The 20,000-nt window shown below is 44.5% G+C and overlaps 1 protein-coding gene across 3 annotated transcripts in view; it reads right to left on the bottom strand.

The window, feature by feature from the left end:
• The window catches only part of LOC143293650 (uncharacterized), a 166,951-nt gene that overhangs the window by 31,821 nt on the left and 115,130 nt on the right, over positions 1 to 20,000 (bottom strand). For all 3 annotated transcript variants that reach the window (XM_076604775.1, XM_076604774.1, XM_076604776.1), the window contains 2 exons: positions 2,831 to 3,026; positions 884 to 1,088 (listed from right to left, as the gene is read on the bottom strand). In XM_076604775.1, the coding sequence (XP_076460890.1) occupies positions 884 to 1,088; positions 2,831 to 3,026 (401 nt within the window). The remainder of the gene's footprint in view (positions 1 to 883; positions 1,089 to 2,830; positions 3,027 to 20,000) is intronic.

Genomic DNA, 20,000 nt, shown 5'->3' with positions numbered 1-20,000 from the left:
GTGCAAGCAGAAGATCAAATACGCACGTTAAAGATCCTGTAATCCATGTCAGCGTTCGGTGGGTTATGGAAACAAGAACATACCCAGCATGCACACCCCCGAAAACGGAGTATGGCTGCCTACATGGCGGGGTAAAAACGGTCATACACGTAAAAGCCCACTCGTGTGCATACGAGTGAACGCAGAAGAAGAAGGAGGAGGAGTAAAGTGCCTTTCCCAAGGACATACACCACCACGCTAAATCAGGGCCTCAAACTCTGATCACTAAACAAGTAGTCCAAAGCTGTGGCAATGTTTTTGCCACGGTGCCTTTCAGTGAGACAAAACCAACAACAAAAAGTCATCTGAGGTCGTCAACAAAAACTGGAGTAGCAGCAACAGCTACAGCAACAACAACACTTCAGTTCAGTTCAGCTGCTCAATGGAGGCATCACTGCGTTCAGATATATCCATATACGCTACAACACAAAAAGAACCCACGGCAACAAAAAGGTTGTTCCTGGCAAACTTCTGTAGAAATAAATGAATACAAATAAATAAAATTAAAAAAAAAGAATAAAAATGAAAATAAACTAAAAAGACAATAATGATAATAGATACACAAATAAGCATATAAATGTAAATAAACACAGAGACGCGCGCGTGCGCACACATACACACACACACACACATACACACACGCACAACTCAGTTCAATTCAGTTCAGTTCAGTTACTCAAGGAGGAGTCACTGCGTTCAGACAAATCCACACACGCTACACCACATCTGCTAAGCAGATGCCTGACCAGCAGCATAACCTAAGGCGCTGTTGCACAACAGGTATGCAACAAACATGCAGTTTCTCAACAACAACAGCAACAGCAGCAGCAGCAGTAGTACCCACCTAAGGTCCTCAAGCTGGAAGAAGATGCCGTTGGAGGAGGAAGCCTCCAGGATGTAGATCTTGCGTTTGGGAGAGTCCAGGAAGTCCATGGTCAGCTTCTCCGGGAAGGCCCTCACGAAGAGCGCCCGCACCGTGTCCAGGCTGGTCACCTCGTTGGGAAGCAGGGCCTTCTTCGTCTCGTCCCGAAACACCAGGAACACCAGACCTGCACACCATTTGTCTGTTGGACACGAGGACTGGTCAATCTGTCCTTTTCTATTTGTTTATCTATTCATATATATATATTTTTTTTCCCCCAGTTTTTTCTTCTCTCTCACATTCTTAAAAGATCAAGGTGAAAACATGTCCGACAGGTATTGCAAACAATAAAAAACGGTGAAAGTTCAGAAGAAGTGACGCATGTGACAGATGGCAGGCAGGTGTGGGTGTGGCCATGTACGGGTGGGGGGTGGGGGGGGGACTCAGAATGAGCAGCGTGGGAGTAATGCGAAAAGACACACAGTACACAGTACTGCTACCATCATAGATGACACTTCGCTGAATGTCTTCATACGTCACAAACACCACAATGGAAAAAAAAACAAAAGCTGTATGATTACCTGCATGAATTTATGGGTTATCATTCTACTGGATGGAAAAAAACAAACTGAAAGCTTTCCTGCATGAATTTATGAATTATCATACTACTGGACATAATTATCCTCTTTATAAGAATAATAAAGTAACCCATAATGTAAATCAGAATGTAAATTATATTGATCTCCAGTCCATGGAGATTAATAGCATTATCATTGAGCCTCTGATACTGTTGTGCATTATGATTTTCAATCATATATTATTTAGGGTTATGGCTTTCTTCTTCTTCTGCATTAATTATGTGGGCTTCAACTCCCACGTTCACTCGTTTGTACACAAGCGGGCGTTTACATGTATGACCGTTTTTACCCCACCCTGTAGGCAGCCATACTCCGCTTTCGAGTGTGTGCATGCTGGGTATGTTCTTGTTTCCATAACCCACCAAACGATGACATGGATTAAAAGGATCTTTAATGTGCAGATTTGATCTTCTGCTTGTGTATACACACGAAGGGGATTCAGGGACTAGCAGGTCTGCATATATGTTGACGTGGGAGATCAGAAAAATCTCCACCCTTTACCTACCAGGCGCCGTCACCAAGATTCGAACCCGGGACCCTCAGATTGAAAATCCAATGCTTTAACCACTCGGCTATTGCGTCCGTCATTATGGCTTTCAACAAGTTTTATTCACCGACACCATTTTCTGGTAAAGACTATTTGTAACATTAATGCATGCCTTTTTCTTTGTTTACTTCAAATTTGGTAGATAATTCTGTAATAAATCCAGTGAAAATCTAATTTTTTGATGTGTCATTTGATTTAATATATTAGATAGATTCCTTTGTCAAGAAAACTATCCTTAATCTATCCTTCTATAGCAATTGTCCTCCCTTAGTTTCTTTTTCAATCACAACCTCTATCTTTGAGTGAGAGAAAGAAAGAGAGAGAGAGAGAGAGAGAGAGAGAGAGAGAGAGAGAGAGAGAGAGAGAGAGACAGACAGACAGACAGACAGACAGAGACAGAGGCACAGACAGAGACAGAGGCACAGAGAGAGAGAGACAGACAGAGACAGAGAGACAGAGACAGAGGCAGAGAGAGAGAGAGAGAGAGAGAGAGTAAATGTGTGTGTGGATAAATGTGTGCATGTGTGAGAAAGAGAGAGTGAATTGTGTGTGTGTGTGTGTGTGTGTGTGTGTGTGTGTGTGTGTTTAACTGTGTGCTTGAGTGCAAGCATGTTCACAGAATGTGCAAGCGCACACACGATCATGAACGCTATGCATGTGCCACAAAGACAACACACAGCCCCACAATCACACGTACAGCACCACCACAGGTATATATCCACCACCACCACCACCACCACCCACCCATAGGTCTCTCCAGAGACGTGGAGGCGCTGCGCACGATGGGCATGCTGGCCCGTGCGTAGCCTCCCCTCTGGAAGGAGGACAGCTCCACATCAGACATGGTGCCGGGGTCCTCGTAGTCCATGGAGCGGCTGTTGAAGGGCGCCAGGCCCGGCACCGTCGTCCGTCGTCGCTGGGGCTCCCTGGGTCTGGAAGCCTGAAAAAAAACACCCCAAAACCACAAAATAAGCACACTGATGCAGGTTCTGGTATAACGTAACTACGTAACATGTAGTTTTAGGTTTGACGATAAAATGAAGAATGACTCTGAGTCTATAAAGGCAGCAAATGGGGAAAGTTTATAAAACCTGTGAGTAGTAAAATAAGACTCATTTTTGATCAAAGGGGTCCGCCTTTTATCAAAAGTGAGTCTTATTTTACTACACCCCTTTGGTCAAAAGTGAGTCTTATTTTACAACACCCCTTTTTATCAAAGTGAGTCTTACTTTTACACACCCCTTTTTATCAAAAGTAAGTCATATTTTACAACACCCCTTTTATCAAAAGTGAGTCTTATTAACATTTCTACTACCCACAGGTTTTATAAACGTTCTCCATTTGGTTCCAGGATTGGTTCAGGGGTCGTCTTCATGGAGACTGATCGACTTGCGTTACGTCAGCCGTAAAGCAAAACTATTTCAGTCTGCGGTTATATAGTTTCGGACTTCGTCAAAGTCTCCTGCCATGAATACCAACTTTCGATGGATTGTCTCGAACAAGTTCAGTTCTGACGTTTCCCTTTACAGCCGCCCCATGAATACGATCCCAGGGCACAATGGAGTCATCAGTTTTGATAGGTTCGCCACTAAAGTCAAAGAAGTTTAAAAAAAATCTGTGGGTCAGGAAAAACACGTATACCAACCTCCTTTTTCAAACCCCAACTGCCATAGAATTTGTCATTTTCATTTGTGGTGACTTCGTCATACTCTTTGGTACTTGTGGAATGTGTGTGTGTGTGAGTGGGGGGGGGGGGGGGGGGGGGGACGGTGCACGCGCGCGCGCACACACACACACACACGTTGACACGATGTGCCGATGTTTGCTGTCGAAAGACAATGATATGACATGTCATGATAAACACAGAAATGAATAGACCTCCAGCCTAGTCATTACTAAACTTTATTTTGCAAAAGCTGAAACACTGTTTATACAGTGAATGTACGTTAACTGCCGGCTCTGGATAGTGATTAAATTTGTATCACGTTAAGTGATTATCATAAGCATGAAGGGAAAAGTAGAAACAGAAACACAGCTGAACAGCACCATCATATAGATCTAAAGTGACACAACGCGTCGTTCTACGACGCTGCCGCTCCCTCAGTGGTCCTGGGTGTCTGGAAACAAACGCATCAGGCTCTACGTAAATATGTACGTAACGCCAACGTGATCAGTGATTTCTCCACTAACAGTGAGCTCCATTGCATACCCTGACGCTTTGTGTGTGTGTGTGTGTGTGTGTTGATGGTTAGATCTAGATTTTCTCATCATCAATTTTCCAACCGTTTCATTTTATACACTGCTCACAATCTTGTTTTTGTTTTTGTGCAGAACTGGACATACATTGACAGGTCCAGTGATCTGCTGCATGGCACTTGGACGTCTGTTGTTTAACTCTTTCCATACGAACGGCGAAAGAGACGACGTTAACAGCGTTTCACCCCAGTTACCATCATCAAAATATTGCAAGCGGAAGGCTCTTATACTGAAGACGTGAATGTTGACAAAGAATACCACAATTCTGACGACGGAAGCTAAAGGTTGGGTCATTGAGACACCCACTGGACATCCGAGGGGTCTGTGTAGAGGAGAAGAGAGGACTGGCCGTACTGAGTGAGTTAACTCACTCAGTACGGCCAGTCCTCTCTTCTCCTCTACACAGACCCCTCGGATGTCCAGTGGGTGTCTGAATGACCCAACCTGTAGCTTCCGTCGTCAGAATTGTATTCTTTGTCCACATTCACGTCTTCAGTATAAGAGCCTTCCGCTTGCAATATTTTGATGATGGTAATTGGGGTGAAACGCTGTTAACGTCGTCTCTTTCGCCGTTCGTATGGAAAGAATTAAAGGGCGTGGATTGATAGGAACCCGTCGGTGTCGGCAGACTGGAGGTGCGCTCTCAGCGGTTAAAGAGAGAGAGAGAGAGGTGTCGGGTGTGGATGGATACGTGCATATATCAAAAGGAGTGACTGACATTACCCCGCACACTGCGAACAGGTGAAGTCTGATGCTATATGTGTTTGCTTTTAGTAGATTTAAAAAAAATGCAATATAGGGAAATAAAGAAAGGGAATAGTGTGGAAGAAGGAAGAATGAAGAGCAAAAGAAAAAGAAAAAAAAAGAAAAGAAAAAGGAAGAGGATGAAAGAATAACGCTTAAAAGAAACCCACCCTACACGTACGTACCCTTTTTACACCAAAAATACATTCCTATTTATTTGATATAAAACTTTCTCCAATGAATGTCCGACTTCAGATGGCTCCGGCGGCACCATCAATAACAAGCGGACGCAGCACTGTTGCCGCAAACAAGTCAACGTAGATTTTCGCGTCAGAAATATTTACGTCACTCAAGGCTATCGTCCCCCCCCGCCCCCCCCAACCTCTCCTCTTTCGCTCCCTATTCTGCTACAACACAAGACAGACTGAAGGTTATAGATATATATATATATATATATATATATATATATAGAGAGAGAGAGAGAGAGAGAGAGAGAGAGATTATAATATATACATATATATTTTTTTCTGTATTTCTCTCTCTCTCTTTTTTTTTTTTTATCACAACAGATTTATCTGTGTGAATTTCAGGTTGCTCTCCCCAGGGAGAGCGCGTCGTTACTCTACAGCGCCAGCCACTTTTTTTTATTAAAAATTTTTAAAAAAAAATTTCCTGCGTGCATTTTTATTTGTTTTTACTATTGAAGTGGATTTTTCTACAGAATTTTGCCAGGAACAACCCTTCTGTTGCCGTGGGTTCTTTCACGTGCACTAAGTGCATGCTGCACAAGGGACCTCGGTTTATCTTCTCATCCGAATGACTAGCGTCCAGATCAGCACTCAAGGTCTAGTGGAGGGGGAGAAAATATCGGCGGCTGAGCCGTGATTCGAACCAGCGCGCTCAGGTTCTCTCGCTTCCTATGCGGACGCGTTACCTATAGGCCATCAATCCACTCTATATATACATATATATAATACACAAACATCGGCCATAGCTCCTCATACCAATACAAAGGAAGGGGCAGGAGCATGGGAAAGGGAATGTTTGCATATTAAACTTTCCCAATGCCCTAGTATTACACACAAGTGCGCGCGCGTACATACAATCGCACACACTGATATACATTCGACTGAGATAAGTGATAAAAAACAAACATGGATTTTTCACAGCAGCATTGGGTTCTTCCGTCCGCAACTCAGTGCCTTTTCAGTCTTGCCCCCCCCCCCCCCCCCCGGCCCCCTTCCATACCGTCCCTGCCCCTCCCCCCCAACCCACCACCCCCCTGAACCCAACCCCACACCCACCCAACCCCCTACACCCACCAAACATTCTCACACACACACACACACACACACACACACACACACCACACACGTGAGACCAAATCGTTTTGTTTATATTATGATGCTATGCTGCATCCTTTTCCAAGGATGTCATTTTATTGTGGGCAAAAGATTCACGGTTTTTTTTTTTCGTTTGTTTGGTGGTTTTTTTGGCTCCCGCACACGCCCCCCCCCCCCCCCCATCCCCCTTCCCTTCGTGAGGTTTGAAAAACCGTAAACCATGGTCCCCCGTCAAATATTTGTTTATTGAAATCTCGCAGTTCTCTCGCAAGACCACCTGAGCGGGAGCTGAGCTCCCCTGTGCCGTGTGTGCACACTGCAGTAGTATGGTCATGATGACATTGCACCTTTTCCTTATTCACTAAAAAGTAAATGATTGATTCAGTGGATCGACGACGGAGGGGCAGGTGTGTGTGTGTGTGTGTGTGTGTGTGTGTGTGTGTGTGTGTGTGTGTGTGTGCGTGCGTGTGTGTGTGTGCGTGTGTGCGTGCGTGTGTGTGTGTGTGTGAGTGTGTGCGTGTGTGTGTTTGTGTGTGTGTTTTTGAGTGAGCGTGTTTGAGTGTGTGTGTGTGTGTGCGTGTGTGTGTGCGCGTGTGTGTGTGCGTGTGTGTGTGTGCGTGTGCGTGCGTGTGTGTGTTTTAAAAGGTTCTGCTTGTCAGAAACCATTGCAGACAGAATGGACCGACCTCTTTTTTTCGTTTGTGTAACAGCTTGTGTGTTGGGTTTGTGTGCACGGTGTCTGCAGAATGCATTTATGCGTGTCTGTTTTACGCTGTGCTGGGTATATATGCAGTCTGTATGAATATATCTGTGTGTGTGTGTGTGTGTGTGTGTGTGGACCGGGGGGTTGGGAGGGTGCGGAGACGGCGGGGGAATGGGGGGATGGGGGGTGGGGGGGTGGGGGGCGGAGAGGAGGAGATGAGCTGAACACAGCGTCTCTTGTCTCACATACACACACAAAGTATTGAGATTGTTCACCTACAAGCGTAACATGTGTCCACCACACACACACACACACACACACAAGCACATTTAAACAGGTTATTTGAACTGACGGCTCATGCAGGAAAGAGTTGTTTTTTTTCTTGTTTTTTGTTTGCGTTTTTTCATTAATACCATGCGCACTACAACATTTGGTCTTGGTGAACATAGGTGTGTGTGTGTGTGTGTGTGTGTGTGTGTGTGTGTGTGTGTGTGTGCGTGCGCGCGCGCGCGCGACTGCGTGCGTGCTTCAGTGCGTGTGTGCATCCATGTGTGTATGTCATTTACTGTAAGTAGCCTATGCGTGCGCATATATGCGCTGTACGTTCGTGCGTGCACTGTGTGTGTGTGTGTGTGTGTGTGTGTGTGTGTGTGTGCTGCAGAGTTGACGTACACCTGGCATTCTTAAAAACTAATTATAAAACAAAACCAGCAGCAAACTAAGTAATCTGGTTTCATGTGCGTAAAAGTATCCGAGGCAGCGAACGCTGCCCGAACTCACCGATGTGAATAAACCACATGGCACTGGAGAAACAACTGAACACAAATACCCCCCCCACACACACACATCCTCGCCCCTCTCCCCGCCCCAACCCCACCGGCCACCTCTCCGACCCCCCCACGCCCCCAGCCCCGCTCTCCGACACGCACCACAAACTATATAAGCGAGGACAAACTGACCTTATCAACATCTCAGCGCACCAAGAAAGATCAAAAGAAAAACAGCTTCGTATTTTTCCCATAATTTTTTTATGTCCCTTACACACACACACACACACACACACACTGACATACACGCGCGCGCGCACACACACACACACACGCACAAACGCATGCTCACACGCACACACACACACATTCGCATGCACGCACACACACACACATACGCATGCACACGCACACATACGCATGCACACACACACATACGCATGCACGCACAAACACCCACACCCACACATACACACACGCATACACGCACACACATACGGATGCACTCACACATACATGCACATACATGCGCGCACACACACGCATACACACACATACGCATGCATACAAGTACATGCAAGTACACACACACACACACACACACACACACACACGACACACACACCACACACACACGACACGCACACACACACACACACGACACACACACACGACACCACACACACACACACACACCACACCACACACACGCGACACAGCACACACACACACGACACACACACGCACGCACACACACACACACACACACACAAACGAACGACACCTTTTCAGGGTGCAGTGCTGGGTCCCACCCTTCATTCTTATCATTTTCTGTCCACACGAGCTATGACTCACCCCTCCCCCCTTCCTACCCCTCACCCCTTCCTACCCCTTCCCCCTCCCCATGCACATCAAATAAAAACAGCCCCTCTCCCCCACCCCCATGACCCCACCCCCACCCCACTCCCCACCTGTTTTCCCCTTCCCCCACCATCATTCCCCTCCTCCCCCTCCCCCCTCTGCACAGTGCACCGTGCTCGACAGCAAAACAGGTAAGTCCCCAGCGAGCAAAGCTATTCAAAATATATCCGTGTCTTTGCAAACGTTGTGACACACACACACACACACACACACACACACGCGCTTATACAATCACACTCGCGCGTGTACGGACACGCACACAAGCATGCGAGCATGCACGCACACAAACAGACCCTAAAAACTCACTAACCTTATATCAGTTTTCGTTTGAAGACACACACACACAAATCGTGTTTTACGAATTTGAGCTAAAGTACTAACAGACCATCTGAATCTTTTTTTTTTTTTTCTTTCTTTCTTTCTTTCGGTGACGCCGACAATTTTCCCGGCCAAAATATTTCTGACCCGGTTTTGAAGGTCATACTGAAAGTCACACACTTGAAGGTTTCACATCATCGATATTTCTATTCCTTTAGTCTAGCGTTACAGTGATGCAGCTGGTGATTGATACTCAACAAATGATATATTTATAATTTACGACAAGGTGGTTTAAACTTAGTTCTTTCGATTCATCGGGGCGTTATTCTTTATAAAAGTTAAAACACTTGAGAAGTGAAACTGGTTATAATACGATAGCGGGTCAGGGATCGAGGGGAGAGAAGTCGGGAAGGAGCAGAACGGGGGGAACTTCTGGAAGTGGCGGTGGGGGTGAGAGGGGAATTTTTTTTTTGGGGGGGGGGGGGTGGGGTGGGGGTGGTGGTGATGGGGGGCGCTTTCGTCCCCACAAAAAAATGTCAACAGCAACACTAACGTTATATATAGAGAGAGAGTGAGAGAGAGAGAGTGAGAGAGAGAGAAAGATAGTCACATCTCACACAACACTAAACCACTAGTAAGAGACCCATTGTCACACCTCACACAACACAAAACCACTAGTAAGAGACCACTCATTATCCATATCATAACACTACACAATACACATGCTCACGAAATCGTGTTCACATCTTTGCAAACCTTTCTTATCTTTTCTTTTTTCTATCATACGATATTCAAGAACAACAAACACCCCCTCAGTGATTCTACACCCATGTTCATTGCTACATGTATAGATCTACAAAGCATTGCTTAACCCTCCTCTATTTCTTCTTGCTTTTCTCTACGGAAAGAGTACAGATCTAGATCAAAATGGACGCAAAATCAAACACAAAATCAATATTCAGTCCATGCGTCGTTTGATCAACACCTGTGAGTTTTTTTTTTTTTTTTTTTTTTTTAACAATCCAAAGGACTGGGTATGGCAATGCGCCATCTTCCACGAGCCAGAAAACAACCAATGAACTTGAAGAATCTAAAACCTAGAAAGAGTTCACATTCTGACTCCCGAACTCGAATTTTCACACCGAGTTGAAACAAAACGTGAAGTCCTAGATTATAATAATTATTAGTTTCCAAAACAAGATAGGCATCGGGGGAAAAAAAAGAAGCCAAAATGTAGACGCTGCATGTCATAATTTACCCTATGCTATTTTCCTTTTAAGTTTTATTAGCAGTGTGTGCATTCCATCAAAAAAATATCAAAATATTTTCAAACGACAAAATTTGGTGTAACTGGGCTGTTAGGCAAAAACTAAAGGAAAAAGAGAGAGCTTTTCGCGAAACTGATGATAGAATAGTCCACAAAAAGGCAAAAAAGTGTTGAAAAATGCATTCAGAAGGCAAAAATTTTATACTGGAAAAAACAAAAACAGAACAAAACAACCCCCCCCCCCCCCCCCCACAAAAAACAACAACAAAAAACAAACAAACAACCCAAACAATAAAAAAGAAGAAGAAAAAAAGAGAAGAAAACCTGTCTGCAAACAACTCTAGGACTCTAGGAATGTATGGACTGGACTGCAGAACATCACTGATCATAAAATGACCCACCAGACAGTCGACAGCACTGACAGAACTCTTCCAGACAATCTCAACACAATCTACTCCAGATTCGACAAACCATTGTCTACTTCTGACATGGCTGCACCCAAAATCACCCTCACTCCCCCTTTCATAGTCCAAGAGAATGAATTCAGATGCCACTTCAGTCGTATGAAAATGAGAAAAGCCGCTGGCCCTGACAACATCTCACCAGGCGTTTTGAGGAAGTGTGCAGTCAAACTATCTAGTGTCTTCACTGACATATTTAACATGTCCCTTCAGTCTTGTGTGGTGCCACACTGCTTTAAGAAATCAACAATCATTCCTGTTCCAAAGAAAGCACAGCCTAGTTGTCTTAATGATTATCGTCCCGTACCCTTATCAGTCATAATGAAAACATTTGAACGCTTGATTCTACAATTCCTAAAAACCTGAATTCCTCCATCTTTTGATCCCTTTCAGTTCGCCTATAGAGCTAACAGATCAGTTGAAGATGCCATTAGCATAGGTCTCTTCCACGTCCTCGGGCATCTCGAAAATCCTAACAGCTATGCCAGGATCCTTTTCATTGACTACAGCTCTGCGTTCAACACAATAGCACCATCAAAACTATATTTTAAACTGAAAGACCTCTCGCTGCCTGAATCAATTTTTGCATGGATCCTAAATTTTCTAAGATGCAGACCGCAAGTTGTTAAAGTTGGTGACCTCACCTCCTCCACATACATTCTCAACATAGGCACCCCACAGGGATGTGTTCTATCCCCACTGTTGTACTCGCTATTCACACATGACTGTGCAACTCAAAATGAATGTAACACCATTGTCAAGTTTGCCGACGATACCACTCTAGAAGGGCTGATTACGAATAGCGATGAGTCAAAATATAGGGAAGAAGTACTGGAACTTGTCAGCTGGTGTGATCAAAACAACTTAGAACTCAACGTATCAAAAACCGAAGAATTAATTTTAGAATTTAGAAAGACCAGATCTGACCCCTTACCACTTGTCATTAAAGACAAGCAAGTAGAGATCATCTCGGACTGATCATTTCCAACGATTTGAAATGGGAGAAAAATAAAGAAAAAATTGTTAAGAAAGCACAACAGCGTCTGTACTTTCTTCAGCGCCTCAAAACGTTCGGAATTAAAAAAGAAATCATGGTTGATTTCTACCGAGCAGTCATTGAAAGTGTGTGCTAACCTTCGCTATTACTGTTTGGTACGGAAACATTTCCAAGGCAGAAGTTACAGCTCTTAACAAAATACCGGGGCTGATCAACCTTCTCTAGAAGACATATAAGCGGCTACTCAAAAAAGCAAAATAAATCAACCAGGACGAATCACATCCAGCTTTTGGTATTTTCGAGATGCTCCCCTCTGGTCGATGGTACAGAAGTATAAGGATGGAAACCAATTGCTTCGCCAATAGCTTTTTTCCCAAAGCAGTCAATGCCCTGTCTCTCGAACAAATCCAGTATGACAAATAGAATTGTGCAATCAACAACCATCTACCTGAAGATCTAGTCATCAGCCCCATCCACATGTAATATGCGGCTTCTGTTCAAACGTGTGTGTGTGTGTGTGTGTGTGTGTGTGTGTGTGTGTGTGTGAGAGAGAGAGTGTGTGCAGTGCGTGCATGTGTGAGTATGCACAAGTTTTTGTATTGATATTCACTTGTATGTATCCTATTTTCTACTGTATCTGTGTTTGTGTATGCTTTTCGATTTATGTTCGTACCTTGTTATGTACTATCCCCCTCAATATTCTTTGTGACCCCGGTACACTTGGTAATAAAGACATATTCTATTCTGTTCTATTTGCTGTCGGTTCTTTTTTTTTTTATTTGTGTGCCTGCAGACAGTAAGTGTAGCAGGTTACACTGGAAAACCACATTTCCATGACATGCTAAATTTGTTGCTCATGAAAAAAGGGGCTCAAAATACGGATATGATATTCGGGAAATAAAGGGTAAACGAGAGAGAGAGAGAGAGAGAGAGAGAGAGAGAGAGAGAGTGGAAGAGAGAGAGGGAGGGAGGGAGAGATTGTGTGTGTGTGTGTGTGTGTGTGTGTGTGTGTGTGTGTGTGTGTGTGTGTGTGTATGTGTGTGTGTGAGAGAGACAGACAGACAGACAGACCCAAACACATATGAAAATAACATTGATATAATCATACACTCCACATTTCCTCCCCAGTCAAGAGACGTAAAGAAGGCCAGTCAAAGAGTGCCAGAAACAAGACCAATTACAAGCACTGTCGTTTAAGATCAGTGAACCAGCTCGAATCTTAAATTCACGGACCTATTTGAACGAATTTTTTTTGGTGCGTTTCGCAATGCTGGCTTGGGAGAAATGGCATGTCAGTCTAGCGTGTGTTGTTACCAAGAGTCAGGCCTAAAACAACTTGAGGTAATGTCCAGTTTTAGCATCCTCAATTACTGCACCTATTGGTTACATTCCCATGGTTTGTGGGACGAAAAACGGTAAAAGCAAGATATATGGTGGCACGTTAGTTTAGTGACTGAATCCTCAACAAAACTGAATAAAATAACGTAGAAAATAAGAGTCGAAATCCACTGAAAATGATCCATGTTATAGGACGGGCAGACACTTGACTCGAGTCCTCATGTTTTTGTTTCCTTTTTTCCCATAGCTGGTGGGGCTGAGGGGGGCGGTTTAGAAGGGGCTGGGGTAGGTGGGGGTATGAACGGAAAAGGCGGCTGTCAGCACTGACCGAGGCAACATGTCAACGCAAACGAATCCGTCGACCTGCAAGATGGTTCTGCAAATTAATGTGCAGCAACTGAATCTGTTTTAAGTTTGATAACACCCCCCAAAACAGTTGAAAACCACATAAAATGGGCCACGACATCCATCCATGAGTGGTAATATCGCTGCATTCAGCCAAGCACGAAAATGGTCACTTGAAATATAAAAAAACACACCCAAATCCCTGAAATTAGGATACCAAATCAGGAAACTACCCAACCTGTTCATCCGGAATGTAGACAAGGGTCTTGGTCGCGACGGTCATGAAATCCTCTTGCAGCAGTGGAGCAGACGACACTTTCATCTCGGTAGGGGTGCTGGCTCCAGACTGACCACTCTCACTACTGTCGCACTCCGCAGAGTAAGCATCTAGATCCGTCCCACCAGACTGACCGCTCTCACTGTCGCACTCCACAGCAGAATCGGCAGCATCTAGACCTGTCCCAGCAGACTGACTGTTCTCACTCTCGCACCTGGCAGGCTGGGCATCTAGACCTGTCCCAGCAGACTGACTGTTCTCACTCTTGCACCTGGCAGGCTGGGCATCTAGACCTGTCCCAGCAGACTGACTGTTCTCACTCTTGCACCTGGCAGGCTGGCCATCTAGACCTGTCCCAGCAGACTGACTGTTCTCACTCTCGCACCTGGCAGGCTGGGCATCTAGACCTGTCCCAGCAGACTGACTCTTCTCACTCTTGCACCTGGCAGGCTGGGCATCTAGACCTGTCCCAGCAGACTGAGTGCTGTCACTGTCGCACCTGGCAGGCTCGGCATCCAGGTCTATCACATCGCTATCCGGCACGAGTATCTCTTCATCCGACGTCACCACCACATCGTCGAGATTTTTCGCCTCTGTCTGGCTGTGTTCACTCACAGTTTCATCTCCGCTCCGTTCACTTGCTGTGTCGGACTTTTCGCTTTCGGCCTTTTTCGTCGCTGACTTCCTCTTCTCTTTCGATGAAGGGTCAGTCGCCTTTTTGAAACTTGTTTTCCTCTTGATGTAACTCAGCATTGTGACGACTGCACTGTTTTCTGAGAACGCACTGAACGTTTTTCTCGTGCAATTTGCTGCTAAAAAACAACGGGACTGAAAAAAATAAAAAAACAAACAAAAAAACCAGCGACTGCTCCGATAAGCTATGTTATATCCGGATGTTTAGCCCATCTGAATGGCAATGTCTCTCGCAGTATAGGCAACACGTTGTTCAGTCACCGCTTTGCTAGAAAGCACACTAACACACACATAAAAACCTCCCAAACACAGCCAGTCGCTTATAAAATGAAATGTTTTCAATCAATCGCCGTACTTCGCTTTAAAATAAAACATATAAACAAACATCCCGATAAAATATCCTAAAATCGTTTTTTTTTTTTTTTTTTAAATGGCCCAGTGACAAGTTGTGTCTCCGTCATCAAACGCACAGCTTGCAAAAGGTGGGCTTCAACAACTCCAACCTTCCAACAAAACACACGGTGGCTGCGCAAAAAAATCGACAGACAGGGTAGGGGGGTACAGGAGGAGGGGTAGGGGGGTACAGGAGGAGGGGTATGGGCTAAGGGGGAGTGTCAAGAAGGGCACAGCAACAAGGAAAGAAGAAGAAGAAGAAAAAAAGAAAAAAGAAATAATAACTTGCAAGTCAAGAAAAACCACGCATGCATGCATTCGAAGCTGGCGTGCTCAATTGGACTAGCTGCTCGCTCTTTGAGGCCTTTTGAGGCCCGTGTATTTATGTGCTGTCCCGTTGGGCGTTTCGCTCTGGTGAGTTTGATTGTATGCAGCCCCTGTGTACACGCACTCTCTCTCTCTCTCGCCCTGTACACAAACGCATGCGTGTGTGTTTGTGTATTGTGTGTAAAGTGCGACAGCGGGCTAGGGTGGGTGTGTGTGTGCGTGCATGCGTGCGTGCGTGCGTGCGTGCGTGTGTGTGTGTGTGTGTGTGTGTGTGTAAACGTGTGTGTTTTCAAATGGGTACACGCTGTACACAACAACACTTCCCCCACCTCCTTCCCCCTCTTCCCGTTAAAAAAAATAATAATTAATTGCATGTCCTGGACAAAACCTGTAAGGAAATGTTTCCAGCTTTCTATACATGTTTTTGTGTTGTTTTGTATGGAAGGAGGGTCGGGGATCGGGGGTGGAGGATGGAGGGGGGTGAGGGGGTTGTTCTGTTTTGTTTTTATCTTTTTCAGCTAATGGATAACATTTAAAACACACACATCTGTACAGCCACCCAGGTGAATTTAATTACACAAACGGCGTACATCATTTTGCTTAATGCAGTTCAACAACAACAACAACAGCAATAATAATCATACTGATTTTTTACAAAAACAATAATTATGATGATAATCATGATAATGACAACACTACCACCACCACCACCATCACTACTACTACTACTACTACTAAGAAGAAGAAGAAGAAGAAGTGTATTTATCAAATATGAATTTTATGCGGAGACAAGTCAAAGCACATCCACACCAGACATTCATATGCATGCATAACTCTGCATCAAAGTGATGACAGACAGGTAGGTACACAGATCACACATTAATTTTAGGCTAGACATAACAGGGCTCGTGAAACTATACAGACGGAAAGAGGAAAGTGGGGGTGGGGGTGGGGGTGGAGGTGGGGGTGGGGTGGGGATGGGGGGGATTGGGGGGCGTCTGTTTTGGAAAGAGATCAACACATACAGACATTATACAGGCAGACAACAATAATCATATTGCCAGCTGCAAACGTGCGTACATGTGGCAGTGTATTGATCAGGAATGTTGATTAGGTTTCTATTGATCACATGGTGAGATCACAGTCGGTCACCAGACAAGAGGTCGATAATTAGTTGAATCGTCAAACCGTGCAGTCATTACTTTGGTCATTAATTGATTCACATAATTATACTGATGCACACGCACACGTGCAAGTGTGCAGACACACACACACACACACACACACACACACACACACACACACACACGTGTGTGTGTGTGCGCGCGTGTGACCCGACTTTATGCATGTAAAATAGGCCTAATCTACTTCTATTTGAAACACAATTATGTATCGACTGTGTTAATACTTACAAAATAATCTCAAAGTTACGTGCCGAACAACCATGACTGGTAGAGAGAGAGATGATGGTGATGTTAATGTCACAATGATCATAAAGGTGTGGTAGGAAAATAACAGAAAACAGGATCCGTAGAGTAGGTGAAGAATAAGGGATGGAATGGAAAAGGGCAGGGGCAGGGTTGAGAGAAGTGAACAATTTGCCAATAGCTGTCCACCTTAAAATGAGCTTTAAAAAAAAAAAATCAAATAAAATTCACTGTAAGTTCAAACCACAGTGCAACTCCGTGCAAGTGCATAAATATAGGCGTCACCCCAAGTTGTGCCCCTTTGCACTCTTCATGAAATTATGGTCAGAATTCGAGAGCAGCACCAAACGCAAATAAAATATTTACATGTCCGTGCAAGTGCATAAATATAGGCGTCACACCAAGTTGTGCCCCTTTGCACTCTTCATGAAATTATGGTCAGAATTCGAGAGCAGCACCAAACGCAAATAAAATATTTACATGTCCGTGCAAGTGCATAAATATAGGCGTCACCCCCAAGTTGTGCCCCTTTGCACTATTCAGTTCTGGTCAGAATGCGAGAGCAGCACCGAGGGGCATGTTATAGATATTTATATGTCCGTGGAGCAGCGCACATACGTCATCTTTCACGTGATATGAAGCGCTCTCTCTCTCTCTCTCTCTCTCTCTCTCTCTCTCTCTCACATGTGTATGTCAATGTCATGTCCTTATTTCTACATCTCTTTGTTACTTTGTGGATGTTTTGATTCATTTTCATTTTCTATTTGCCCTGAAGGCTGGATGAAAAAAAAAGCACATTTAGGCTTATTCCACTTCCCTAAAAAACAACAACAAGAAACAAACAAACAAACAAAAATCGTTCGTTCGTTCGTTCTCTCTGTCTGTCTGTATCGCAATGTCTCTGTGTATCTGGTATGTCTCTGCCTCTATCTCTGTCTGTCTGTCTGTCTGTCTGTCTCTCTCGCAATGTCTCTGTGTATCTGGTCCGTCTCTGCCTCTATCTCTGTCTCTGTCTGTCTGTCTGTCTGTCATTCTGTGTGTGTGTGTGTGTGTGTGTGTGTGTGTGTGTGTGTGTGTGTGTGTCTCGCTGTCTCTGTCTATGTCTCTGTCTCTCTGAGACAACAAGACTCGGAATTCTCACGGTGTTTTACAGCGTTACACACATACAGTATTGTCGCACCGCTGAACAGTGTAACGCGATTATTAGATAATGCTACGTGGAAAACAAAAACAAAAACGTTCCTTTCACGCCAAGTGTGTGTGTGTGTGTGTGTGTGTGTGTGTGTGTGTGTGTGTGTGTGTGTGTGTGTGTGTGCGCGCGCGCACGTGTGTGTGTGTGTGTGTGTGTGTGTGTGTGTGTTGGTGTGTGTGTGTCCGTGTGTGCCTCTGTGTGTGTGTGTGTGTGTGTGTGTGTGTGTGTGTGTGTGTGTGTGTGTCTCTGTGCTTGCGCGTGCTTACGCGCTCGCGCGCGTCTTTCTGTACCCTTGTTAAGAACTTTTTTTTTTTATCTGTCAAACCCAAAGTAGACTTCTCCACATGTAACCCTTTTCTCACTGACAGCTAATAACTGTACAATTCTTACCAGCTTGTTCTGTTGAATGTGCAGCCAACTGCATTAATCTGCTCACAGCACCTCATACGGCTGTGTGTGTGTGTGTGTGTGTGTGTGTGAGGGGTGGGTGGGGTAGGGGGGCCGCCGGTGGGTGAGGAGGGGGTGGGGGCGGAGGGGGGGGGGTGGGTGGACAAGGGAGGAGTTCGTGCACGTGGACGAACACAGAATGAATGGTACTCAAGATCTACTGATTTTGTGTAGTCATTGATTGAAGGGGATTAGGAAGAAGGAAAAAAAAAAAAAAAAAAAAAAAGTCTTCTACTTCTTTTCGGTACAGCAGATATTGAAAATGTTACATGTCGTTGTTGTGGTTGTTGTTGTTGTTGTTGGGTTGTCGTTGTTGTTGTTGTTGTGTTGTTGTTGTTGTGGTGGTGGTTGTTGTTGCTGTTGTTGTGGTGGTGGTGGTGGTTGTTATTGTGGAAGTAGTTGTTGTTGTTGTTGTTGTTGTTGTTGTTGTTGTGGCTGTTGTTGTGGTTGTTGTTGTGGTTGTAGTAGTGGTTCAATCAATCAATCAATCAAAAACACTTTATTAATCCACATGGAAATTAAGTTGTGCAATCACAGGCTCATTGTAAACACTGGCATAAAATCATGCGCAACATAAGAAGAGATTAAAACTAGTCTAATAAGAATTCCCAATAGCTGACGATATACTAACCCCCCCACCCCCCCCACACACATACTCATGTTAAGACAATAGGGTATTGCACAACAATATTAACAAATGAAAACATCCAACAAAAAAAGGGTATAAGATTACTAAAAATGACATGCACGCACGCACGCACACACACCCACACACACATACACACACATGCACACACACACACACACACACACACACACACACACACACGTTAAGACCATAAGGTATTGTACAACAATACATAAATAAAAACATCAAGGGAATAAATCGTATATATAAGTAAAATGCACACACACACACACACACACACACACACACACACACACACACACACACACTCACACACACAAACAACGTATGCATGCACATAACATATGTCACGCCAATAAGATTAGAACATTAACATTAAGATACATGAAATCCAAGTAAAATAAGAAAATATTTAAAAATCACTTCCGATCACACACACACAAAAATGCTTGCTTGCCCGTGCTCACCCGCTCAGTCCCACATGCACGCATAATGTCTGCTCCCATACACTCGTCTGCTGGTGAAGTTCAGGTGTTGCTGTGGCGAGGGGGCTTGGGGGGTGGGAGGGTTCACTTAGTGTATTGGATGTTTTGATTGTGTGCGCGAATGGCTGTAGGAATAAATGAATTAATGTATCGAGATGTTCTTGCGCGTGGAGCTCTAAACCTACCACTTATGTCTGACCTTCTGCTATTAATGTCATCATGTAGTGGGTGTCTTACGTCGGTCAAAATTGTTATTAGTCTGTCAGTCAGTTTTCTATTGTGCATGTCGCTAAAGGTGTCTTGTCTTATACCCACCACCCCACCCGCTTTCCTAATGACTTTTTCCAACCTGTCTTTGTCATGTTTGGTCAGGTTTCCCCCCCAGCACACGGCTCCGTATGTTAAAACACTACAGACAACAGATGTGTAAAACATTTGGAGCATCTGCTTGCATACATTAAAAGATTTCATTTTTCTAAGACAGTACATGCGACTGTTGCTCTTTTTAATGAGTGCAGTTGAGTTTTTATTCCAAGACAGCTTATTGTCGATTATCACACCGAG

The sequence above is a fragment of the Babylonia areolata genome, chromosome 19 (genome assembly GCF_041734735.1).
Source record: "Babylonia areolata isolate BAREFJ2019XMU chromosome 19, ASM4173473v1, whole genome shotgun sequence".
NCBI lineage: Eukaryota > Metazoa > Mollusca > Gastropoda > Neogastropoda > Buccinidae > Babylonia > Babylonia areolata.
This window is presented reverse-complemented; position numbering and strand designations above follow the sequence as displayed.